The 27,169-nt window shown below is 37.2% G+C and overlaps 1 protein-coding gene across 3 annotated transcripts in view; it reads left to right on the plus strand.

The window, feature by feature from the left end:
- Positions 1 to 27,169, plus strand: part of ssh2a (slingshot protein phosphatase 2a) — a 148,864-nt gene that overhangs the window by 109,485 nt on the left and 12,210 nt on the right. For 2 of the 3 annotated variants that reach the window (XM_048556976.2, XM_048556974.2), the window contains 9 exons: positions 447 to 565; positions 4,251 to 4,319; positions 9,759 to 9,824; positions 11,114 to 11,308; positions 14,730 to 14,823; positions 15,369 to 15,497; positions 17,363 to 17,409; positions 19,529 to 19,675; positions 21,229 to 21,429. In XM_048556976.2, coding sequence (XP_048412933.2) covers positions 447 to 565; positions 4,251 to 4,319; positions 9,759 to 9,824; positions 11,114 to 11,308; positions 14,730 to 14,823; positions 15,369 to 15,497; positions 17,363 to 17,409; positions 19,529 to 19,675; positions 21,229 to 21,429 — 1,067 coding nt within the window. The remainder of the gene's footprint in view (positions 1 to 446; positions 566 to 4,250; positions 4,320 to 9,758; positions 9,825 to 11,113; positions 11,309 to 14,729; positions 14,824 to 15,368; positions 15,498 to 17,362; positions 17,410 to 19,528; positions 19,676 to 21,228; positions 21,430 to 27,169) is intronic. The other variant, XM_048556975.2, reaches the window with a different exon arrangement.

The raw sequence follows: 27,169 nt of genomic DNA on the forward strand, positions 1-27,169 counted from the left end.
AAGATCAGCCTTATTTAATAGCAAAGGAGACTCGAGATGCTGTATGATCTAACACTGCTGTTTCTTGTATTTAACTGCACACACTGCCATTCATGTGTGTGAATTCTTCTGGTTGCTTATTGTGTTATAATGAACAAAAATGTTGATTCACTTTTTAACAGAAATCACATTCTAATCTATTATTTTTTCATCTGTTATAATGGTGAGTCCAGTGAATGAATTGGATAATTAGCAATAGTTGTAAACTTGCTTATATTGATGGCATGACGGCCAGAAGCTTTTCTCATGTCAGTTAACTTGCATTCAGAGCAGTTCATTGAAATGAATATACTGAAAATTTACCCCCACATTGGAAAGGATAAATTGATGTAGCATTTTGCTTTGTTGAAAGTAAACTTTAAAATGTCAACCTTCTTTTGAGCAAGTTTCCTCTTGAATAATTCCAGGCTGTACGGTTGGAAAGTGCATACCTGGAGCTGACGCGATACATGGTGGTAGTTTCCACCAATGGTAGACAAGATACAGAGGAAAGTATTGTTTTAGGAATGGATTTCTTCAAGGATAGGTAAGAAAACTTCCCATGTGAACTTTTGCCATTTTACCAACATACTTGAGTCATGGTGCAACTTTCAATGCTGCTTCATATAGTGAAGATATTAGATTGGCATAATAAATTCTGAAACACACAATGCAGGCAATCACTTGAGGGATTTGGGTAATACAATTGACCATAGAGGAGTAGTAATAATTAAGCCCTCAGGAACAACTGCCTTGTAACTAGCTCTTTGTTATGTTATAGAATGCTTGTTTTGCATTGATTAAAATAGTTTATTCATGCGTGTTCTATTTTTATTGTTAAAAGTTTTTGTCTGAAGGTGGCATAGTTTAATGCTTTGAAAATAGTTGCAGCCAATATAATATTGGAAGTAGTTGTGATTTTAGCCATTATTGAGGAATTAAGATATTCCGTGTCCTTTTTTTTAAAAAAAGATACTAATGATTACTGTATCCTGTTCAAATGTTCTAAATTGAATTTGGCTGTTTGTTTATTTGGATTGTGGGCCTTTTGATTTGTTTCTACTCTCTGGATCAGTAGTTTATCTTGTCTCTGAGAGTTTCTGTCCCCCTCTCCAGCTTATTTAAACTTATTGTCCTACTGGTCATATCATTCTTTTTAGCCAACAATTTAATATTGTTGTTTTTGTTGTGCTGTAGTATTTATTTTCACATTGTAGCAGACCAAAAAATGGAATTAAATTTGCTGAAAAACTTTAGTGCCAATACACTTGGATGTGAGCCCATTTATGCAAGACTATTGTAAGCAGTGTAAAATAATCTTTAGATATGCTTCACAAGAAACACAGCTGGAGCAGCATGTTTAATAATCTAACTGGAATTTGAACCTTAAGGTGTTAACTGACTAATGAATCATTGCACTGAAGCATTTAAGCCTTGTTCGTTAAATTCAGAAAGCTTGGTCAAAATACTATCTTCAAATGAAACCTACTTAAGAGATCTCCATGTTAAAGAATAAGAGAATAATGTAAAAGTTGCTCATGATGCAACTAATCTCAATAGTGTAGCACACTTTATATTGTGATAATGTTCGAGTCCCCTGTGTATGCTTAGATTTCTGTTGTCAGCGAACAGATATAGGCTTCAATTGGTGATGTTCTATCATAAGGCTGAAAACATTGTTTTGAACATCTTCCTGCAGTAGCCATTTCTAATTTACAATGAACAATATGCAATCGTTTTAATACTCATTAAATTCTGTGACTAAGCAAATAACTCGCATTGTATCTGTCTGATTCATGTTGATAAATTTCTGCTTGTTGCTATGTAAACAAGACAACACATGCTCTTTATATAGTTCCATGGATGGGGATTGGTAATTCTGTTACAGCCATACTGTTACAGGGTGCAATTAGAAATGGTTTAAGCACGTGGCTGGGGGTGGAATTAAGAATAACCTCCGATCATTGGGAGCTTTTTATAAAACTTTCCATGAGCTCATTTTGTGCAGTCAACAGAAGTTATTTGTGTTGACTCTGTCCCTGAGCATTGCAGCTTTCTTTAGCAATGCTGTGTATTTGACCACAAGAAGCACGCTTTCCAGAATCAATTGCATAAGTGATTATGCTAAATTCTACATAATTTCATATAATTTTTACGAGTATCTATTAATTTACACTTGAAGTGCCTGGTTCGAACATTTTCTGCATTCCTCAAAAGCCAGTACTTGGAAAGAATGGTGTCTAGGTCTGTTGTATTTCTGTATTGCCTGGCCTTTGGGTAAAACTAATGTTAAGGTGATCTACTTCTGAATAAAAATAAGATTATGGTTCAGAACAACAATGCACTGCACTGAAAAAAAAAATCAGAAGTTTGCTCAAACAAACTACTTGCTTTTTACAACTGAATACCTGATTTTTATTTTCTGACATACATGAGTTCACTAACTTTTGCTCTTCCTGCAATACAAATATTTAGGCTATTTCATCTTAAAGAAAACTATTCCACTATGACATTCTGATACCACGCTACATGTGCTTGTTTTGCTGAATGATCTATATTTTCACTTCTGTGCATCCTTGTATCATTCCCTGCTTTAGCCCAAAAGCCACTATGATGGAAAAGTGAATAGCTACATTAGCCCCGAAACATGAAAAAGAAACCTATTATGGCTGGCACGGTGGCTCAGTGGTTAGCACTGCAGCCTCACAGTGCCAGGGACCCGGGTTCAATTCCAGCCTCGGGCGACCGTCTGCGGAGTTTGCACATTCTCCTTGTGTCTGCGTGAGTTTCCTCCGGGTCCTCTGGTTTCCTCCCACAGTCAACGATGTGCAGGCTAGGTGGATTGGCCATGCTAAATTGCTCGTAGTGTTCAGGGGTATGTGGGTTATATCGGGATGGGGATAGGTCTGGGTGGGATGCTTCAAAGAGCGGTGTGGACTTGCTGGGCCGAAGGGCCTGCTTCCACACTGTAGGGAATCTAATCTAAAAAAATTATCTGTTCTTTGCACAATAAGCCGTTATTCTATCATGTCTCTTAACATATTTAAAATCAAAATAGTGACTGATTTTAGGTGTTCATGAAACCTAACCTGGCAAAACCAATGATAACAAAATGTAGAACTGGATGAACGCAATAGGCCAAGCAGCATCAGAGGAGCAGGAAAGCTGACATGTCGGGTCTGGACCCTTCATTTCTGAAGAAGGGTCTAGAACCGAAACGTCAGCTTTCCTGCTCCTCTGGTGCTGCTTGGCCTGCTACACTCATCCACCTTGTTATCTCAGATTCTCCAGCATCTTCAGTTCCTACTATCTCTGGCAAAATCAATGGTTTTTTTTCTGGCTATAGCATTTTTAAAATTTGTTCGCGGAAGTAGTTGATGCTGGCCAGGGCATGTTTAAGATTTGACCCTGGCTTCCCTTGGAAGATGTTAGTAAGTGACCATCTTTTAATTGCTGTCGTCCTCGTGAAAATGCTTCTTGATTAGGTATTGAGTTCTTAGATTTTTGATCCAAAGGTGAATGGCAATTACATGTTCTTTCCTGAAATGTAGGGAACCCGGAGAGGGACTTGATTTTTCTATAATTAATTAGAAGTTCAGAAAAAGCTATGTCTGTATCCTTCAGAATTCGGGCTGTGATTATTTATACTCATGAGTAAACATTCTTGGAGAAGACCACATGATTTTGTACTGTAACTGAAGAGTTTGAACGTAAACTGGTGGGTCACCTCTATACAAAAATGCAGAAAACTTTATGACTGGTAACAAGTGAATGTTACTACTTTATCAAAAGTAAAAAAATAATCTTTTTGTTTTGAGTTTAAAAACTGAGATTTAGAATGGCAGTTTAAATTGAAATAATTTTTCAATTCAGGGCTTCAAGTTGTTGATGTTTCCTGTTCTTTAGTATCTGTTTCTGAAGAGAAGAAAAATCTGCAAGAAAGGGAGAGAAGTGAAAGTGTGTTGTGCAAGTGCTTCAGCTGGTTGTCAAATTCATTGATTTCTTAAACTGTTTCATTCTTACTTTTTTTTCCACTTCTTAAGGTGTATTTGAGCTAGGTACAGTCTGTACTTCACACCTGCAGGCCTACTCAAGTTACAATCTATATGTAGTTTTATGATTTATGTTAAATATGGCTTCTCTAATAGCTTCTGTTGAAAATATCTGTATAAAGAACTGCGCAACAAAGTATAGAGAAACCATACTAATTTTAGATTACATTATCTTTGCAGCAGTACTTGCACAATGGGCTTGGTTCTTCCCTTATGGAGTGACACGCTAATCCATTTGGATGGCGATGGGTAAGTACATGAGGTTCCTAACATCTAATCTCAACTAGTGAAACGTTGAGAATCCAGTACCAAGTGCTAAGTAGTAAAATTCTTTCAGTTCTACGATACTGTCTTCATGACAGCGCAAAGGAAGGGCATTTGAACTGCCAGAATATAAGCAGTCTAATGCGAATAAATTGACATAGAAATAGCAGTGAGAATTTTTGCCCAATCCAGCCACATTTTTGTTTGAAGTTTAAGTGTGTCTTGATTTATGTTTTAATGCTAAGGTGCTTCAAATCTGTTTGTGCTATATTTTACCTGAAAAGATGTTCTATTGTGGCAAGGTGGCTCAGTGGTTAGCACAGCAGCCTCACCGCGCAAGGGACCCGGGCTCATTTCCATCCTCTGGTGACTGTCTGTGTAGAGTTTATACGTTTCCTCCCACAGTCCAAAGATGCGCAAGGTAGATGAATTGGCCATGCTAAATTGCCCATAAGTGTCCAGGGATGTGCAGGCTTGGTGGATTAGCCATGGGAAATGCAGGATTACAGAGATAGAGTAGGGGGATGTGTCTGGGTAAGATGTTCTTCGGAGGGTCGGTGTGGACCTGGCAATCCAGATGGCCTGTTTCCACACCGTGGGGATTCTATGATTCTGTGATTATGACAAGTATGAGAAGCAACAAGGAAACCCAGATATCCTTTCTTTAGCCTAGGTGGTCAGATTTTTAAAAAAGGCTTGGGAATTAATTTTCACCACAGTTAAAAGATGTGTTAATTCCAGGCTTTAATTATTTAGAGTTAACTTTCTGAACTCTTGTACATTTCTGTATATTTCATACCAAGATTTTGTTTATCTAATGAAAATCCTTGGTCAGAGCAAACTTTGGAGTGCTGTGAACGGTTCTGCTATTGCAGTATGCGAAACAAGGTAAATTAGCTTGTAACACAGATTGAAATTGGAGGGTTATGGGTATCACAGACGTGGCTGTAAGGGGATCAGGGCTGAACATCCAAGGACAGGCAGAGGGGACAGGGTTGCCTCGTTCGTAAGAAATGAAATTAAATCAAAAGCAAGAAGAAGAATCTGTGGCTAGATTTGAGGTATCTAGCAGTAGTCAGAATATGGGAAGAAAATAAATCAGGACGTGAAATAGGCATATAAGAAAAGTGCTTTTACAGTAATCATGGGGGTCTTCAAAATGCAGGTGCCCTTGGGGAAAATCAGGTTGTTCGTAGATTCCAAGAAAAGGAATTTGTGGAATGTCCGCAACACTTTTTTGGATCAACTTGTGATAGAGCCAACTATAGAACTGGCAATTCTGAATTCGGTGGCGTGTGATGAGGCAGACTTGATCAAAGAGCTCAAAATGAAGGAACCCTAAAGGGGCAGTGACGTTAATAAGAAAGAATCCATCCTTCAGTTTGAGGGGGGGAAACTGGAATACGATGTAATGGTGTTACAGTTCATTAAAGGTGACTATAAAGATATGAGGGAGCCTGGCAGGGAAGACAGTGGAGCTGCAGGAGTTTCTAGGGTTGATTTGGGAGATAAGGAGAAGATGATCCCAAGGAGGAAGAAATATATTAAGGGGAGGACAAGATAACCATGGCAGAGAAGGAAAGGGACTGCATGAAAGCAAAAGAAAAAGCATATGAGGTGATGAAGATTATTGGAAATCCAGAGGATTGGGAAGCCTTTTTAAAAACCAGCAGAGAATAACTAAAAAAGCAATAAGGAGGGAGAAGATGAAATACAAGGGTAAGCTAGGTAATAATATATGAGGAGATTGCAGTAGTTCTTTTTTGGGATATCTGAAAAGTAATAGCGAGGCAAGAGTGGACATTGGATGGCTGGAAAATGAGGCTGGAGAATTGGTAATGGGAAACAAATAAAAGGCAGAGGAACTGAGAGTCAGGGTGGGGGGATGGTTGATGGGGATGCAGAGGTATGCATAGTGGTAATCACTTAGGTGCTGGGGAAGCTGTAAGGTGTGAAGGTGGATAAATCACCTAGACCAGAAGGATTATGCCCTGGAGTTCTGAAAGAGATAGTTGAGATTGTCGAGGCGTTGGTGATCTTTCAGGAATTACTGGAGTCAGGGAGTGACCAGAGCACACTCAAATGGTTAATGTAACACCCCTGTTTATATTATAGGTCAGTTAGCCTAACCTCTTACCAATGACAGACATTAGAGTCCATTATCAAAGCTGAGATTGTGGAGTACTTGGAAGTGCATGGAGGTAACGAGCAAGTTTTACAAAGGAAAGCCAGGAGACATGGTCCATTTGGATTTCCAGAAGGCCTTTGAAAGGGTCTTTTATAGACAGCTGCGAAACAAAATAAGGGCGTCCTTAACACAAAACATGTTAAGCGCGAGGTACTGGCATGGATAAAGGTTTTGCTGACTGGCAGCAGACAAAGACTGAGGGTAAAGGAGTCTTTTTCAGGATGGCAGCTAGTAACTAGTGGATTTCTGCAGTATTGAGACCACAATTAATTATGTTTTCCATTTAAGGATCTGGATCTAGGAAACGAGGGCATTGTTGCTAAGTTTGCAAATACCGCAAATGGGTAGAGAGACAAGTAGTGTTGAGGAAGTGGGGAGGCTGCAGAGGGACTTTGACAGGCTAGGAAGTTGGGCAGAGAAGTGGTAAATAGAATAGAAATGTATGAAAATGTAAGATTATGCTCTTTGGTAGGAAGAATAGCACAGAAGAATATTTTCTAAATGAGGAAAGCCTTTTGAAATCTGAAGCACAAAGGGACTTGGAAGTCTTTGCTCAGGATTAGTTAATGTGCAGGTTCACTTGGCAGTTAGGAAGGTAAATACAATGTCAGCGTTCATTTCTAAAGGGCTAGAAAACAAGAGCAGAGATGCACTGCTGAGGCTGTATAAGGATGTGGTCAGGCTGCATTTGGAATATTGTGACCAGCTTTGGGCCCCGTATCCAAGGAAAGATGTGTTGGCATTAGAAGGGGTCCAGAAGAGGCTTGTAAGACTGGCAGGCGTGAGGGCTTGTCATATGAGCAACAGTTGAGAACTCGATTCTGTACTCAGTGAAGCTCAGAATGATGAGGGGTGATCTGATTGAAACTCACTGAATAGCGTGGATGTAGAAAAGATTTTTCCACTTGTAGGAGAGACAACCCTTAAGAACTAAGACAAGGAGGAATTTCTTCAGCCAGAAGGTGGTGAATCTGTGGAACTCATTGCCACAAAAATTTGTGGAAGCCAAGTCAAGTATATTCAAGACAGAGATTCTTGATCAGTGAGTGGATCAAGGATTATGGGGAGAAGACAGGAGAATGAGGTTGAGAAACATAATTGTCATAATCGAATGCTGGAACAGACTGGATGAGGTGAATTTTCAAATTCTGCTCCTCTATCTTGTGGTTTTGCATGGCAAAAAAGATAGAGGAACTGGAAAAAATGCAAAAGAGAATTTGTAAAGGATAATGCCAGATCTGAGTGGATGTACTTAATGGAATATGCTCAAAGGGTTGACTTTAAATTCTTTAAAATAAGTAAGTGATATATGATAGAGTACATATGGAAAAGACACTTTCACTTTAAGGGTCGAAAACCCCAGGCCATAAATCTTGGTGAGATTATCCCATCAATCTGATGGAGAATTCAGGAAAAGCTTTTTTATCCAATATGTTTGGTAGGAATGAAAAGTTTGTTACCATAGGGAGCGTTGAGCTGAATAACGCAAATACGTTTAAGGACAATCTTGAGAAACACGGGAGTCAAATGAATAGAAGCATATGCTGATAGTGTTAGAGAAATAGGTATGGGAGGAGCATAAATGCAAGCATAGATCAGTTCACCTGAGTGGTCTGTTTCTATTGTGAACTCTAATTTTGCAATTTAATTTTTTTAACTTTTTTTTGGGCTCTATATATGTAACCAACGTTTTGTCTAGTTTTCCACCAATGGAAGCCTTTTGTAGTTGTTCATGAGCTCGCTGAGCCGGTTGTTCTGCGGTGTGCAAAAGTTTTGTTACCCTTCTAGTTGACATCATCAGTGCAACCTCTAATCGAAGTGTTGGTGCTTCCTTCTGGATTTATATGATCCTCTGGAGTAATGGTCATGTCACTTCCTGGTCTCTTTTAGCAGTGGTCTGTATATGGGGTCTACCGGAGTTTGTTAATGGAGTCCCATTTTGTGAACTAGGCTTCCAGAAATTCACTTGCATGCCTGGTGTTTGTTTTCCCCTGAATGGTCACTTTGTCCCAGTCAAACTGCTGGCCCTCATTGTCTGTGTGTATTTAGACAAGTGAATATTGGTCATGTCCTTTTACTGCCAGCTGGTGTTCGTATATTCTGGTCATCATTTTCCTTCCTATTTGTCCAATATAATGTTTATTGCGCTCACTGTAATGTACTGTGCACATCATGTTGGTCTTGATTACTGTCGGTATGGGGTCTTCAATAACATTTGGTGCACTGCTTTACTACCTGCAGATAAAGAGGGCCATCAGTTTGACTGGGACAAATAAATACCAGACTTGGAAGGGAATTTCTGGAAGCTTGGTTCTCAACATGGGACTCCATAAACAAACACATAGAAATATACCCCTTATACAGGCCACTGCTAAAACAAAAGAACCAGAAGTGACAAAACCATCACACCAGAGGATCGTAAAAATCTAGAAGGAAGCAGAACACCAACACGTCGATTTAGAGGTCGCACTGATGATGTTGTCTAGAACATAGAACATTACAGCACAGTACAGGCCCTTTGGCCCTCGATGTTGTCCCAATCTGTCATATCAATCTGAAGCCCATCTAACCTACACTATTCCGTGTACGTCCATATGCTTGTCCGATGACGACTTAAATGTACTTAAAGTTGGAACTAGAAGGGTTATGCAAAGTCTGCATGCTCTAAAACGATTTTGGTAAGCTAACTAACAATTGAATCCACAACCTGAGCTATAAATTTCCACCAAGACCTTAGGAAGCCTTTTGTGCCCCACTGTATAAGAACTGCCATAATATCATTTAAGACACAAATTGCTGCCAGCACAAGTTGTCAGAAGAGTTCTCGGCAATAAACAACTTGGCTGCTTTGTTCTAACATTTTGCCCTGCTACCTTGGCATTTAAGCATGCATTTTTGCTTTGTGTGCTCCAAATAAATAAAAAGCATTTGCTTTATCACCATGGTAAGTGCAAATTGCAATTTTTATTAAATTTATTTGAAAGGCCTTCCATTAATTAATCGTGTGGTTTCCCCCAAAATCTGTTTTACTATTTTCTGGATGCTCTTTCTCTTACGCTCTCACTTACTAAAAAAATTTTAGCTTTCTTCGTTATACACCATAGAAGTGTCTAGCCGTTTTGTTGGTACTTGTGATAGCAGGCAAGATCTTCCTGTGTAGTGTGGGACAACACTTTGTTTATGTTAAGCTTTTGGATAACAATTTCATTTTTTTCTTCCTGTATTCCCATCTCAAGAGGATTCAGTGTGTCAACAGTGAACAGAATTCACATCTTTAAGCCTGTGTCTGTACAAGCAATGTGGTAAGAACTTCCTGGTTTTTTTAAAAAATTATTTGTACATTTCTGTTGTCCGTTTGCAGCTTTTCTCCAGTAGCAGTTTATTAATAAAATTTCAGCTAAATTATGGTTTTCTCCATTCTCAAATAACATGCAGTTGTTTTAGAGCACCTGCATATTTTTGTATGCCTACAGAAAGACAGTGTGAAGAGGTGCAGTGAAAGTGAGGAGGCACTGATTATTTAGTTGAGCAAATCATGTAAACTCGTAAAGACTACATTCTTATTGATTGTGGACTTTAGCAATGTGCTGACTAGTTTGAAACAGTTATAGCATGTTATGTATTTTGCTCAATGCCCTTTTACAGACACCCAAACCCAGGGAAGCCCCACTCCTGCCTCCACTCTAGTTCGCCACTCAGCGGATGAGATTGCATGTGTTTCTTTTTGGTGACTTCCTGCACAGTTCACCAGACAACATTTTCTGCCATTCCCTGAAACACAAAGGGACTTAATGACATCTCCCTGACTTTATTATTTTGAAACTGCTAAACATTGTATCTGTTGGTGTGGACCTCGTCTCCTGAACCAAATCTGCTTGTGGCTTCTGGTCTGCTGCTTCCAGACTGTTTGAGCTTTAATTGGTAAACACTTCAATTATCGCACCAGATGGCTTGATCTTCCATTTTTCTCATGTTACATGGTTCTTTGGAAAGGCTGTTTTAACTCTTTAAGAGTCACCTTCACAGTAGTAAGAGCCAAAAACACATCTAACGTAGACTCCAAGTTCCCTAGCAATAATATTATAAACCTACATCACATGTTTTTCATTTGGTATTAAGATCAAATGTAAATATGCAGCTAAAGTTGAAATACACATGCTAGATGTGTATGCCTAGCCCCTGTTTTATCAGTGATGTTGATGCAGAATCACTTGTAACTGAGACTTTGTGTACCTTTTATCGATGTACAACTAAATGAATGTTTTGCTATCATAGCTTGCATAAAAAAACACATTTTTTTAGGTATGAGTGATAATGGGAACTGCAGATGCTGGAGAATCCAAGATAACAAAGTGTGGAGCTGGATGAACACAGCAGGCCAAGCAGCATCTCAGGAGCACAAAAGCCGACGTTTCAGGCCTCTGAAGAAGGGTCTAGGCCCGAAACGTCAGCTTTTGTGCTCCTGAGATGCTGCTTGGCCTGCTGTGTTCATCCAGCTCCACACTTCGTTATCTTTTTTTAAGTATGAGATAGTTTTTGAAAGATCCTTTTGATCTGTGACACCAATAGTGTGAATTGTTTCTTTTTTCAGGTCAGCTTTGCAAAGTTTGCATAAAGCCTGTGAGATTGCTAGGACGCACAACTACTACCCTGGGAGTCTTTATTTAACGTGGATTAGTTATTATGAGAGCCGCATTAATTCTAACCAGGCCTTCATTAATGAGTGGAACGCTATGCAGGATGTGCAGTCTCATCGCTCTGATTCACCTGTCCTCTTTACTGATGTGTATGTTGTCTTTATTGCTGTATTTTGTTTGAAGTCATAATCTCCTGTGAAAGCCTTTTAGTTCTGTGAAGCTAAATTAATGTGTACTTGATTCTAAGAAATCATTCAATTGAATAACAAAACAAACTTCTTAAAATAAGTGGTGCACCCCTCTTACTGTATTCCTGGAACATGGCAGTGGGTTTAATTTTGTTTTGTTCCAGCTAAACCAGCACACAAACAGTCAATTTCTATTTCAACTGAATCTTGTTTTTCAAACCATATTAAAGAATTTGAAAAAACACAACTATTATCCCTGAGTAAAATGTAGACCCTTAAATGCTTCAAAAGGGATTTTCATATTTAGTCACTTTACATCTAGTGCAATTATTTCCTAAAGTGTTGTAGTCAAAAGGGTAGGTCTTTAGCCCTCCGAGTCTAAAGAAAATGCTTCCTCGTAATTTCAATTTTAATCTGTATAGAACCTTGTTTTACAGCTGGAATTTATGCACGACACCTAGTCATTATGTATTTTCTTTGAGAATAAAAGGGAAAAATGAAACAAGTTAACAGTAAAAGCTATCTTGAAATAATATTTGCATATACAATGCATAACATGTCTTTCTGTAGCCCCAGTATTGCAAACTTATGTTTGCTGTTATTATATACCTGTGATTATATAGTTGATAAAATATGTGTCTGGTTGAAAAAAATTAACACTATAACTGACAAGGTCACCATAGCCCCAGAATCCTGTACTACATATTTCTGTTGTCCAGCTTTCAAAAGTTATGTCAAGGCATTCAATATATTGCATCCTTGTTAAACAGGCGCAGAACATGAACACAGCCAAAGCACCATGAATGATGATTATGGGTTAGGCCAGGGAGGGAGATTGCGTATGTTTTTAAACTTTTGTGACTTTTTCAGGTCTTAAGACACTTTTTAATGATCACTTTTCCTGTTTTGTTTTATGAAATCAGGCTTCAAAGAATTTATGATATCCTCATTCTTTTTAACAGTGACTTATTGATTTTAAATTTCAGTTTGGGTTTGTGAGGTGTAGATGAGTAAGATTCTTGCATTTAAAATGATGTTCTTTTCTATAGCCTTATAACCTGACTCTTTGAAATATCACTAAGAACATATATGAATTATACCGAACTGCAATTGATGTTATACTGGCAAAAGAACTGTCAAGAGCTAGTTTACTTAGCTGTCTAGTTCTGTTGTTGATGCTGTATGTTTCTAGCATTTTCTGTTTTTTTTTATTCTCCCTCATATTTAAGTGAGTTATTTAGTAGTAATTATCAGCCAACTAACAATGGTATGTAGACGCACCAGTTGTTTTGAATTTGTTGCCTGCTCTTTTAGCAAAGTTATATCTGTTTTCGCATTCCCATTCCATATGCCAAGTTCCTGGAATTTGGAAAGAGAAAATCTATAATAATTATAAGAAGCATTGACAGTTTCATCCTTAAAGCAAAAATTGGTTCCCACTCTGTGGCAAAACGTTTTCCTGACTGACAGCTGTATTTGCTGACACCCTGAACAGTGCATATAAATAAAATGCAGCCATGAATTACTATCGCTATTCAGTACTCTACTTTCTTAATATATTCAGCTTGTAAATTTCCTACAGAATGGCCATTTAAAATAATTATGGTAAACCTAGTTAAAATAGCTGATTCAAAGACAAAATATTTAGTTGAAGTTTTTTTTCCTTCATTCATTCTAGATGCATTAATTTTTGTTCACATGCATTATTAGAAATAATGTGATAAGCCATTAAGTATTTTAATTTCCTGCATCTGAATGTTCGCACCCCAGTGGTTCAGAAAATAGGCTCCCAGATTAGAAATACTATTTTTGCTGATTAGGGATACTATTTTTACTAACTGTGATAAGAATTTGGGCACCACAGATAGCACGACGTGCAGACACCATCTACATCCTTATTAGGAAGCTAAAAGTGCACCCTTTCTATGATGAACAGATGTGACACTGATAGTTGTAAATATGGGTGGCTTAAAATATAAAAGATATCCCATTAAAATCAGTGTTCACTGAATGTTACAGGAGTAAAATGTTGGAAGTATTCTGAAGGTGACACAAATCAAACCTGCTAAGTGTTCAAATGTTTTAGTACAGCTTACATTAAAGAGGCATCAAGGCTCGTCATGCATATCTCACCCTTTCAACTACATGTATAATTAATAATTCAGAAAACTTACTTCACTATCATTTTAAGCGCTAAGCCATTGTGGTTGCTGTGCTTAGGAAACAGATAAGTTTGCAACATCAATTTATACTTGTATTGTGTAAGAAAACATCCCATGTCACTTCACAGGAGTGAAATAATGTACTTCGACTTCAGTAACTTTTTTCTCCGATCTCGAGCAGCCAGCTGCTGAAAAGTTCATCTGTGATTTGTCATTTCCAGAATCAAAGCTTACCCTTTAGAGTTGACCTGGAATCTCCATGATTGTACTCTATATCATGTAGCACTTGTCTTTGTTAAATTTGGATTAGCTCTTTGTCCCCCAACACCTGGATTTCAAGATTCCTCTATGTTTGAGTTCTTTTTATTTTGCATTTCTATTTTCTCTTTAAAATGATGGTGAACTGCCAACTTGAATGCTACAGTCCATTTGGGGGATGTACACAATGCTGTTGAGAAGGGATTTCCAGGATGTTGACAGTGGTACTGATTGCTGTGACTTTAGCTTTACTATTCCCTTTCCCTGTTCCTACCATTGACAGTCATCCTTGCACTGTCTCGGGCTCTCATTAGAATTAACTCCTGTTTGCTCATTTGCCTTTATTTCCTCTTCAAAATCTTTTGTTTATCCAAGGTGTCGGTCACCTCTTATTACCATCTTTTGGTTTGGTGTCTGTATTTCCTCTGTGACCTTTATGGCTTAGGATTCTCTGCTACATAGCAAGTGCCAAGTCATAATTTTAAATGTGAAATTCAGTTAATAACTGGACTGCTATGTGATTAATTCTTACCAGTTGCACAGTAACCTAATCTATTTATCCACCTCATTGTTTTACCAATTTCATCAAACTTCTTGACTTCAGATTAGAAGTGCAGATTTGCTTGAATCCTCTTCACGTTAATAAAGCCCATGTACTTTCTATAGATTTTAAAATCTCCATCTTCATATTTCTAAACCTATATACATTTTAGCATTTTAAGTAGAATTATTAGAAAGATGTTCCAAGGAGTATTTGTATTGCTGAGGTAAGGGTCACGAAGTTAGTTTGTTTTCAGCAGCAAAGCTCAATTGCTGTTTTCTCAAAAACAAATGGAAGTATGGATCAACTGTTAGTTGAGTTTGACCAGCAGGTATGACTTTCAGTTTGAAAGCTGACTTGTTTGTTGTAATTATGTTGGTTCCGTCTAATAAAACAAAATAACTGTTTGTGTCTCTTACAGACCAACAGAGCGAGAACTGACAGAAAGACTAATCAAGACAAAACTTCGGGAGGTAATGATGCAGATGGATTTGGAGAATGTCACATCCAAAGAGGTAGGTATACATCTTTTTTGAAGAAAAGCAAAAAAATTCAAAGTTGGGGCACTGAATTGTTTATTCGTTGTTATTGACATTTTTTATCATGAAGATAAAATGGCAAAATAATTTCGAAAAAACAATCCAAATATCTTATTTTGAGATCTGTGGTGAGCTAACTTAAAAAGATGGGAACTTGTAGTTTCAGAAGTTGACTGAATCTTACCTTTATGAGACTGTTACTGACACAGAATGCTTGCTTGCCTTCAGCTTGCCTGTTTTTAATTGTTTGGATTCAATTTCATCTTTCAATGCAGATGTCCAATTTCCAAGTAATAGCTGTTGTTCTGAAATGTGGGTCCAGAAAAAGGGTAGTTTCAAACTTGAAATGAAATATTGAATGAACTATCTTGTTTTGTCTGAAAAGGGGTTTTCGTTGCCCAGTAAAGCGGCAGTTCATTTGTCTTCTTATCCGTGAAGTACTTTCTGACCTTGCATTTAATGCTGATTTGTTTTAATCTTGTATGAAACCTGTCTAAATTAACCTGTATACTTTATTGTAGATTCGCACAGAATTGGAGAGGCAAATGGTCTGTAACTTGCGAGAATTTAAAGAGTACATTGATAATGAGATGATTGTAATCTTGAGACAGATGGACAACCCAACTGAAATATTTGAGCACGTTTACCTGGTAAGATCAGTATACTACAATTTATGTTTTCTGTTCACTGTTTCTTTGGGTATACGTGTGACAGAAATTAGTGTTATTTGCTGGGAACGAAGAAGAGTGAACTGAAAAGAAATTTTAAAAAAGCTCTATCTTGAGCTGACCTAAACAGCTTTGGTTCAGCTACCCTCACCAATTGTGATAGCTTGGTTTCTTAATCAGAATATAATTAGAAGGTTTGTGTAATTCTTCATAATGCTTTTAAAGCTTAATTTTTATTCTGCATCCTGATTGTTCGTAACTATTATTATCTTTTGTGCCTCCAGTATCTTGTTTTCTTCCACAGAGCCCCTTTGCTGTGGTAGCTTGTGAAAATAAGAAAATAAACTTATGCTCATCTAGCACTCTGCCAGTACTTTAACTTGCAGCAAATCCTGTTCACTCATATCATCTCAATTTGCTGGTCTATGTAGGCCTCTGGTCAGTAAACAGTCTCTTTTTAAAATCACATCCTTGTTTTCAAACCCTCCTTAGTTAGGTTGGTCTCGCATTAGTAAAGCTACTGCATCCCCTTAGAGTTTGATTAGTTTAACGACCATCATCTTGAGTGAGTAGAAGAACGCTGATGGCTTCATGTTCAATCTGTTTAACACTACTGTAAAATGCCTTGGAATGTTTCACTTTATTAAATGCACGTTGTTTTTCTGCCACTTTATGGTGTCAATGTTAGAGTAATTTTGGAAAAATCTCAGGATGCACTTATAGCACTAGCAATAAAGTTATTACATTAGATGTGAAGTTCTTTGAGATATCTGAGGGATGTGATAAGGTACTACATGAATATATGGGGGTTTTTTCAATGTTTCAGCTGACTAACAACTTTGTGTGTCTGCATTTGTTGTGAATGTTCAAAGTTATAAAGTTCCATATAGATATATTTTCTTCAACTTATCTCTGCTATGATTTATCATCTTTGGGAGTATTTTCTTTCTGAAGTCAAGCTGACTATTTCCTGTACTAAAAGTTTCACAATATGAAACCAGCTGCTGCTTGCTTATGTTGAAATGCAGCCAGCTTTATAACGACAGACAATAGTCAGCTGGCCTAAATGTCAAAGAAAATTTGTTTTACTCTGAAGACATAAACATTACATCAAAGAATCAGTAAATCCATGATGTGCGACCTTACTTCAGCATTTGTCAGTTCACTCAAAATAACCTAGAAGCAGTGTGCGCCCTTTTCTGCTTGCCTGACCTGTGTTCTTATTTCCTTCCCTTTCCACCCTTCCTTTGTCCCATTCACTTCCTTCATGGTGAATAAAATCACCTCTACAAGTATTATTTCAAATGGAATGGCGAATGAAAGAATAGTGAACACCTCTGCATTCAACACCGTTAATTTGTGCCTTCCCATTAAGAACTAAATTGTGTGGAAACAAATGGTGCATACTTTGCATTTTATCTGAGAAGCTTAAGAAAATGAAAAATTCTACATTAATAATTGTTACTGTTATATTATTCTTGTATATTATCATCTTCATGCTAATTCTCCCCTAAGATATTAAACATGGTCATTAATTTCATTGGGACTTTTGATTGGAAGAAACTAGAAATGCTGTGAAATTAATAGCAATGCTGCTAATACCAAAAAAGTTAATATGCCAACTGAACCGTTCAAGAATCTGATATGTTTGGGTGCAAGTTTCCTTATTGCTTAACTTCCCTTTTGCTCTAATATTCTTGTAATGTGCATTACTGCACCTGTGAGGATGTGGACGGAGAAACTAACGTGTGTCTATGCCTGAACTCCTTTGTTTCTGTGCTGAATGCATAGACTTTGTCTGGATTATTGTATTAGATCTCAACACTAGCTCTTATCCCGGTTTGCAGGGCTCGGAATGGAATGCGTCCAATTTGGAAGATTTGCAGGGCCGAGGGTAAGACTCTCTCTAACGAAACATGCTCAGAAATTTGGCCAAACCATCAGACCTAACTGTTGATGAGTATTGCATAAAGAACAGAAAATGTAGTTTGCTGAAGCACTGCATATTCGTTGCTGTTATAATTTCCTTTCGAATATGATCATTTTACAATATATTTTAAGTTTTTAAGGACAAATCAAAATGTCAGATGTAATGGGAACTGCAGATGCTGGAGAATCCGAGATAACAAAGTGTGGAGCTGGATGAACACAGCAGGCCAAGTGGCATTTTAGGAGCGCCTAAGATTCTGCTTGGCCTGCTGTGTTCATCCAGCTCCACACTTTGTTATCTCAAAATGTCAGATGTTGATTTATAATAAGAACAAATTCTTGACCTTGTACAAAAGTATTTTTCCCATTATTATTTTTGGATTATGCTTGGTTATGAAAAACGAATAATATGATTCTTAGTAACCTTGTGCATTTCAGAGTGTACCTAGAAATATTTGACAAATCCAATGGAAAGACCTTGTAATATGTATGTTGAGGAGGGATAAAGTTTAAGGTACTTACATTTCTTTCTTCCCCCTCAATTTTGTCACCTCGCATGACCACAGTACTCCTGATGTGTATGCGAGACTGGTAGTGCCTTAATGTTAGCAACACTGTTTCAGATTCCGAGCATCAACAGTATTTTTCCTCTTAGCTACAAAATCTGCAAAATCATGCACCTTTACCAACTGTGATTCCCTTATCTACATTAAGATTATTACTGTCTCACCCTGTTGCTTCTTTTGGAGCCTTTTAAGTCCAAAGGATTTAGGTTTGCAAGTCTTTGGCAGACCACTGTTTTAATGATCTGACTGCATTTGGGTTAATCCCAAAAAGCACGATCAGATCTTTGCACAGAGTTACAATATGATTGCAGCATAGGAGGGCGGCATTTAGTCCATCATGTCTGTGCTGGCTTTCCAAAGTAACAAATAATGTCAGTTTACCACCATCTCGATGAAACCCTGCAAATTTTTCCTCAATTTATTTTTGCTCCAGGCAACATATTTATTTAAAGGGCTCTGAACAGGATGTTTTAAACCTTTTTTGACATTTGTTTTCTGTTTAATGACGAGTGGTAATCTGTCAATTAACCTTTTCTCCAATGATTCATGTTTTACTTCATGTTTTAGCAATTGGGAAGCTTATTGGTAACTTGCATAAAACTAGATGTTATACTTACTTGAAAAATTTTAATTCTTCATGTGCAAATTGTAATATAATGTTGAAATTATTTTATTGCTTAAAAATGAGAAGGAATGTGATTAGCTTCATTCTCCAGTTGAGGGGGAAGACCAGAAACCCTTTCTCTTTGGGTTGCGTATCAGAATGAATATATGAGCATCCTAGCTTGTTCATTTCTTCTATTGTTTATCTCTTCTCTCCCCACCACCACCACATGGGAAAAAACTGTGTCCACTTGATACTTCATTTTATGGCACTATTCTTAGTGGAACCAGAGTTTCATTGAATTTTTCATTTTGACATGTTTCTTAAGTTTCAATTTTAACTGCATTTGGTCACTATTGGTCAGTTAATTACCAAATTACCTAATTTATTTTTGTGTTAAATGTAACTGAGCGTACGTTTTTTGACTGAAGTTTACGGAAGTTTTTCACGTCAATTTTTAATTTACAAACACATTTTTAAGTGTATTCAATAATATTCACATTAGTTCATCCCCTGTATTTTATCTCTGCCTACATCTCCCCCCTTGCCATGTTTGTTTTATTAATAGTCATGGCTCTTAGCTCAGATAATTTAAAATGTGGTGTTAGTAATGCCAAAGTCATGGATTTGATCTGTGTACTGGCCACGGTTGCATCATGGGCCTGGAGGCCTGGGTTCAAGTCCTACTTGTTGCAGAATTGTAATAACATGGCTGAACCAGTTAATTGGAAAATATCTAAACATCTAAAAGAAAATTGTTTTCCAATTCAAACATGCAAAATGTATTCACATTTACAGCCTCAAAATTTTGAAAAGTTTATTTTTATCCTCTGTGCCTGATAGTAGAAGTTTAAACATTTGCTGTATGGCACTAACTAGCTTTTACATTGTAATTTCTTTGCATTTCGATTTAGGATTCGATACATCTTGAACATCACTCGTGAAATTGATAACTTCTTCCCAGGAATGTTCGAGTACCATAATATCAGGGTATATGATGAGGAGGCTACAGATCTGCTTGCATATTGGAACGATACATACAAATTTATCTCAAAGGCAAAGTACGCAATTAGATGGAATCTCTAATGATATTAGGCAGTTCTTATCAATATGGTCTCACGTTAAATTTTAAAACGTCATGCAGATGTATGCATTGGCTGGTAGAAACAGATCACTGCACTTCTCCAAGTCAAACTTCGGCATACTGCATGGTTGATTTGTGCACAATTTTTCTCATTCTAATTGTTTACTCCCCATGTAGTTACCTAAATTTGTCTGTAACTTAATTGTCTTTGTATGCTTCCTGTTACACAATATCAAAATACATACTAGAAATTCAGAGGTAGTAAGAACTGCTGAAGCAGGGGTTTGAAATGACAATGTGGAGCTGGAGGAACACAGCAGGCCAGGCAGCATCAAAGGAACAGGAAAGCTGACATTTTGGGTAGGGTCATTTCTTTAGAAATTAGAAAATCACCTTGGGTTTCAACTCATTTTGTTTAAAATGGACTGAAAATGCCTTTGAGATGTTCAGCGCTTATCAACAATAATGGTCCTTTTTAAACCAGCTGATTCAAAAACACTTCTGTTAAATTGAAAGATAGCTTCCCTTTTAAAATATTGAACATATGCTACAGAAGATAGCATTTTTGAAATAACAGTTCCAATCCTGGGACTTCAAAAACGTGTTTGATAATTGTTTTTGTTTAATTTTCGGTTCTCGATAAGAATATCACCCCTACCTGGATGCTGTTGTGCCACCAAACTTGTAAGATACGTTTTTTTTGCAGATTCAAAATCATTTGGTACAAAGTTGTGCTTTGAAGCATTGTGCCAACAGTTGAGGTTTTGTACTGATTTTAACTTAGGAATGACAGCAGTTCAAGTGGCATGATCTGCCATTTCATATAATATTGTATTATATAAGTATCAAGTTCCATGTTTTGATTGTTACTGGAATTTGATTCTGAATAATTGTTCATTCTTTAGTAACGAAATAATTGATTAATAAATGTGAACTAATATTAGTTTTGATAACTTTGAATACAGTTGTAGACAAAATGGACAAAACTGTTTTTATTTAGAAAGCAAATGCAGATTCAGATTCCAGTGTTGAAGCATTTCAAGACATCTTATCTATTCATTTATGGTTTTGCATCTTTGCTTTTGGCATCAGTTTCAGTAAACATAATAAAATTGGCTGCTCATTTGCTATGACGAGTTGGTAAACGTTGCCCTTTATTGCTTGGATAGAAGAACTGGTACAATTTAATTGAGAATCGAGAACTTAACTGCCATCAGTGCTTGTGATATATATCAAATTACAAAGTTATAGTTAAAAGTTTGGTGTCAAATGGAGCCACCCAGCTACTAATTGTTTCCCAAATGATGGGTTCCAAGTGAAGTACGTTGTAATTCCGACATATGTCTTTGCATAAAATGTAGGAGTTGTATCAATTCATGTGTAAAATTCTTGCTAAGTTGCTCTTGTGAAATTAGAAAATGAGTTTGAATGCTAAATATAATTTCCATATTCCTTAGAATTATCATTCAAGTTACCACCTTTTTACTTTAAAAAATTTTGGTTTTAAACACCTGTTTCTTTTTCCATCAGAAAAAATGGATCCAAATGTCTTGTTCACTGTAAAATGGGCATCAGCAGATCTGCGTCCACAGTCATTGCATATGCAATGAAGGAATATGGCTGGAATTTGGAAAAAGCTTACAGTTATGTGAAGGAGAAGCGGACAGTTACAAAACCTAATGTGAGCTTCATGAGACAACTGGAAGAGTACCAGGGTATCTTGCTTGCTAGGTGGGTGTATCATCTTGGATGGTTTCTTTTTCAGTTCACCTCAATTTACAGTATCAGATATGTGCTGTCTTGTCTGTCTTTACTTTCTTGATTCACATTTTCTTTCCTCTATTTACCTCCTGGCACACACACACACTGGATGGGGTCTGATAGAACGGCAGGCAGGGCTGCCATGTACATCTCCACGGCTTCCACTGATGATGCTCTAGAGCCAGGTGCTGCAGTGCAACCCAAGGTAGAGCCACCGCCAATTTTCCCTCTCTCCTAGTCAGCTGGGCACCTTGTGTCTGCATGGTCCTGAACCAGACAAACCAGGTGTGAGATTACCAACTCTCTGTGAGTGGAAATGTCAAACCAAATTGTGATTTGAATCAGGGTCTCTCATCCTGAGAGTTGATTTCCGTTTGGGTGAAATATCTGAAAATAGAAACAAGATTACGGTGATTTAAATTCCGTCAGAGCAAACCACAAACAGGCAAGTTCCTTGAACTCCAGCCTCCATTCTCATTTGTGCCCTGCAGTACTCAATGTGTTCTTGTATTTTTGTTTTTTTTTGTGGAAAGTTCTATGTTATAAAAAGATTGTTCAATTATGTGATTAACGGTCTATTAAGCAAAATCTGTATGATTAAAACACCCAAACATTTTGTTACTGCCTGATTATGGTATCTATAGTATGGTATGAGTATTTATATTTTAAATGGAAACTCTCTGAGTAAAGTATAACATGAAGTTAGTATGAGGCCTTCTGAAAGGAACAATTCTAACCAGTGACGTGGAGAATGCTTGAATTTGGTATAGTTTAGTTTTGTTTGCTGACTGCACTATTTTCTTCAATCTGTCCTCACTCAATTTGCTGTAACTGTATACACCTGTAAATTGACTGAGGGGTGAAAAAATAGCTGTTGCACCACTTATTTGGGATGTCTGAAATCTTGCAGAATCTTATGCCATCGTTTTTCATCCTGCTGTCCCACACAGCCCCCCTCCCCATACTGAATTGGTTTCTGCATTATTTGAATTAAACACTCTATAACTATACACTTCATATTTTTCTCACATCCATCATATCGAGCAACTCACTGTTGAGCTGATTGACTAATATAATTATTTCAGCTACAGTACTTGAAAATTCTATGTAAAGCACCCCGTTTGTTTAAAATAGGAATTTAGTATGGAACTTAATGTCATTTAGTAGGAAGCAGGCAAGCTTTTTGAGTGTTAAGGCCTAATGTAAAGATGACAGTATATAAATGACAGTGTTCACGTGAATGAAGATCACCCAGAAGTGCACTCGGTGTATCAGGTTGTGTTCTTAGAAGCTTGGGTTATGCTTAAAGAGTGAAAATAAAACAGAATCATTGCCCTCCGTGTTCCAGCTTGTTACTCACTTGGGTAGAATAGAAGCAATGTAGTCGCTTGGCTTCAGCATACCACTCAAAACCGATGTCATTAAGTGTGATATTGTGCCTGCATATTTCATGTCTTGCCACCTGCCCCAAATCATCCTCTTTCCTATAATGTACTTGTGTCTATGTGCTCTGTAAGCCCATTGATAAAACTAATGCATCATTTTTGAACTGTCCTCCTGTTTCTAAAGACAAACAAAAGTGCTTTTGCAGCAGCTTACAGGTCTTGTAATGGATGAAATTGATATCTATTACTGTTGAAGTTTGTAGATGTTTATTTGGCTCGAAAATTGTGATCCATACCTTTTGAATTGGCTTTGCTGTATTATGCACATTTGTATATACTACTGACATTTACAGTGGACAATGGTGGGCAATTGTAGTCCCAGACGAAATTCTAAAGGAGTCCTAAAAGGATTTTGTTGTAATACGTTTTTGGGTAAATGCCACACTGCAAATGAATTTATCTTGCTTCCAAGACAATCAGTTCAAGCTTATGCGGCTTTAGTATGTCCAAAAATAATTGTTAAAACTATATCTGTAAATATTTGAATCAGTATCATGCTGTCAATACTCGATCCTTCTATATAGTGAATGTGGATATTAACTAATAAATTATAAATAGTCCAAATTTTTCTTAAAGCGTTCATAGGATTAAATTAAGGAATAACATTTACAATAAGACAAATTTACAGTCCTGTGTCTCTAATTCTACTTTGCATTCTAACGTCTCAAGTTTTTATATGAATAGAACAGGAACTTACCCTATTTTTAATAAATAGAAGTAGATTAGTAAATTTAATGCTTGGAACTTTAAGTGCTCTTTAGGTGATGAATAAAAACTGTAATTTATAACTTTAGAAAATGATTCTACTTTCTATGTACCATTTTCACCAGTCCACGAAATGTCAATAATCTTCTCCATTAACAAAAGATAGTTTGGCCCATCAAAAGGAGCAAGGTGACAGAATAGTTACTTTACATAAATTGGGAAAGCTAATAGTCATAATTGCAAACAATCAGATTTAAGAATTGAGAGATTAAAAACAAAAGAGCATGTCATTTTTTTTGTATCTTATGAAACACTGGTTTCTTTCTACGGTAGAAGTCATGAACTTATGGACCTTAAGATAGGTGTTGTCTAATTAACAGTGGAATATAGACTGTAAATTTTAACGTCAGATTGTTGTGGTTTCATACTTTAATTTCATTTAGTTATAGAAATAGAAGATTTTGAGAATTGCTGCTTTTTTAGTAAATGCAGATTTGAGAGAGAATTGTTTATAGACATCTTATGAATAGAGAAACCATATAGATATGGTCCTCCTTCGTATTCTGAAGATCAATTTCTGTGTTAACAGCCAAAAATAATTCTAGTTCTTTTAAAACTGTAAAGATCAACTCTAATGTAATTTATAACATCAGTTGTCCTTTGTGGATCAAAGCAGCATTCTGTGTCCTTGTTAAATGACACAAGGTTGTAGATATTCATGCTGTAAAAAGATTAAAATTATAAGATGAAGTTGTATCAGAAGCAATCTTAATAGCAGAAACATGTTGCACACTATTGGATGTATGTTGTATACTCCAGGATTCAGCTGTAATTAGTTTCTGTAAGGCCTTTGCTGGTAGAGGGGAGCAGCCTTTTTTAAGTTGGAATACAACACCTTTTTAAATGGCTAAATTCCTACATTAGTAAATGCAATGATGGTTAAAATAAACTTTAAAATAAAAGTAAGTGGTAATATTCTATTTACAGCACCACCCGTAGTGTACCTTCTGAGACTGGAGCCTGGCATGTTGCTGCCCATTGTCTGCAATGCGTTGGCCTTTGCTCACTGGATTCTGGGCCACCTGCTGAGGCAGTCACTTCTTCCTTGCCACACCATGGCCACTACTTGGTGATTTTTTTTAGGGGGAGTCTGCAGTGTCCATTCTGGCTGGTTGCAATTGCACTCAGGATCTTCTTGATGGGGCTGCTCACCTTGATTGGCAAAGGGGCCTTGGTCTTCCTTCTTCTGGGCATTGGAGTGTTAATCATTCCTGAACACTGACTTTTTCTTTTCTTTATGCCTCTAAAGTGTCAACTAGGGCTGTGGAGTTCTTGTGGTAAATTGCCTGGTGGAGCAGTGCAGGCTGCTGGAGGGTTGTGTCTGGGCTTTGGAGCATAGAGTTGGACAGTAATGATAGCACTGACCTTGATGGAGGGAGCAGGCAGGAAGTGAGGACTACCTGACTTGGTTATTACTTGCCTGCTGCTAGTTTGCTGGAGAGGGGTGTCAGTGTCCTCTGGCTGGGAGGTGTGGCTTTATCATGACTACACAGGTCCTGAAGAAGTGGCAACTCAGACAAAACAGGATGTGAACCAGGACTCCAGTCGAAAATTGGTGTCTTGTGTGGAAATACATCCCAGTGCCATCCTCTGGCATTAGTGCAGCCCAAGAAGACACCATTAGCTAGGTGCTGCCTGAAGCCTGAGAGGAAGAGGCCACCAAATTGGCACCAATTTGTTCAGGTATTGGGCTAGAGAAAACAATGTAAAATGTCACAAGATACATTTTAACAAGATTTCTGCTCAAAGTATCCTCCCAATATTAAAACAAAACTATGTGTAGCAGGTATTCTAAAAAATACATAACCAAGAGCAACGGATTGGCTAACAGAAAAGAGTTGGGGTTAATGGGTCTGTTCTAAATTGGCAAACCAACAAATGGAGTGCCACAGGAATCCACGTTTAGATTTCAAATATTTATCATCTACATTAATGACTTGGATGAAGGAATTGACTGTATTACTGATTTTACTGATGTTTCAAAGACAACTGAGAAAGCAACTTGTCAGGCATCTGCAAAGGGATTAAGATGTGTTAAATTCATGAGCAGAAATTTGGCTATTGGAGTATAATACAGGAAACTGAGATTGTCTACTTTGGTATGAAGTGTAGTATGAAGAATAGCAGAGCAAAATGTTAATTAAGTGGAGAGATTGTTAAATGCTGCATTGCAAAAGGATCTGGGTGTGTTTTACATAAATCTGAGTTAGCATGTAGGTACAGTACATAATTGAGAGAAATTTGAATGTTGCCTTTTATTACAAGGAGTTGCAGTACAACAGTAGGGAAATCTTGCTACACATTCAGGAAATAGGCAAGACCACAGCTGGAGGTCTGTGAACAGTTTTCATTTCCTTACTTAGGAATTGTTTGCCTTGAAAGCAGTTCTGAGAAATTTCACTGGGATAAAAGTGTTATCTTACAAGGAATGATTGAGCAGATTGGAATTATACTCATTTGATTTTAGAATAATGAGAAGTGATTATATTGAAAGATTCTGTGGGGGTTGATGAGAAGATATCCTGTAGTGAAAAATTTAGAGCTAGGAGGCACAGTTTAAAATAAAAAGGGATCTCTCATTTAAGACTGACATGAGGAAGAATTTCTTCTTTGGAATTCTCCTCCAAATGTTCAATGCTTCATTGTTTATTGTGTCCAAGGTTACGTTGGACAGGATTGTGATTTAGAAGAGAATCAAGGGTTATGGGATGCAGGCAGGAAAGTAGTGTTAAGACTAAAGTGAGATCAACTATGATCTTGTTGAATGGTTGAGCTGGCTGAATGGGCCACATGACCTCCTTATGATCTTACGGTTTGTAGGCTGTAGTTCCAATTAGGTAATACTTGCAACTATAACATGTTAATGAGAACCTTTTATATGAAGTGCCATGTACAGCTTTGGTCATGAAGTATATTTTCTTCTATTCATTCCTAGTGAACAGCGAGTGCAAGTATGATGTGGACAATACTTAAGTGATGAGCTTTATTGTCGTTGTCGTCAAGTTGATGAAAATACAACATACACTCCTATATTTGGGATGATATGTTTTAGAAGTTTGAACAGGGCCAGTGGTGATGCTAATGTGTAAAAGAAACCTAAAGCAGGAAGGTTGAGGTATTTTGTCTTCCATTGGCCACAGAAATTCTCCACTTTCTTACAGATTTTAAATTATTGCGCCCGGTAATGTAAATACAACAGCAGTTACTTATAGTATTCTGACTTCATCCATCAATATTATTACTTCTGTCATCCAGTTTTTAAGCCACCCATGTCGTAACAGGATAAATCATTCAATAAGAAATAAGTGTAGGAAAGTTTCATTTATTCTCACTGGGAAAAGAATGAATGATCATGCTGGAATAAAGACACATTTTGAGGGTTTAGTTATCCAGAGGAAATTTCTAGTTGTACATGACTTAGTTCTTGGTCTTTTGAAAATACATTCTGCAATCATATGGGTTCAATGGATATTGTAATTCAAGTATCAAATTTTAAGGCA

The sequence above is a fragment of the Stegostoma tigrinum genome, chromosome 27 (assembly GCF_030684315.1).
Source record: "Stegostoma tigrinum isolate sSteTig4 chromosome 27, sSteTig4.hap1, whole genome shotgun sequence".
NCBI lineage: Eukaryota > Metazoa > Chordata > Chondrichthyes > Orectolobiformes > Stegostomatidae > Stegostoma > Stegostoma tigrinum.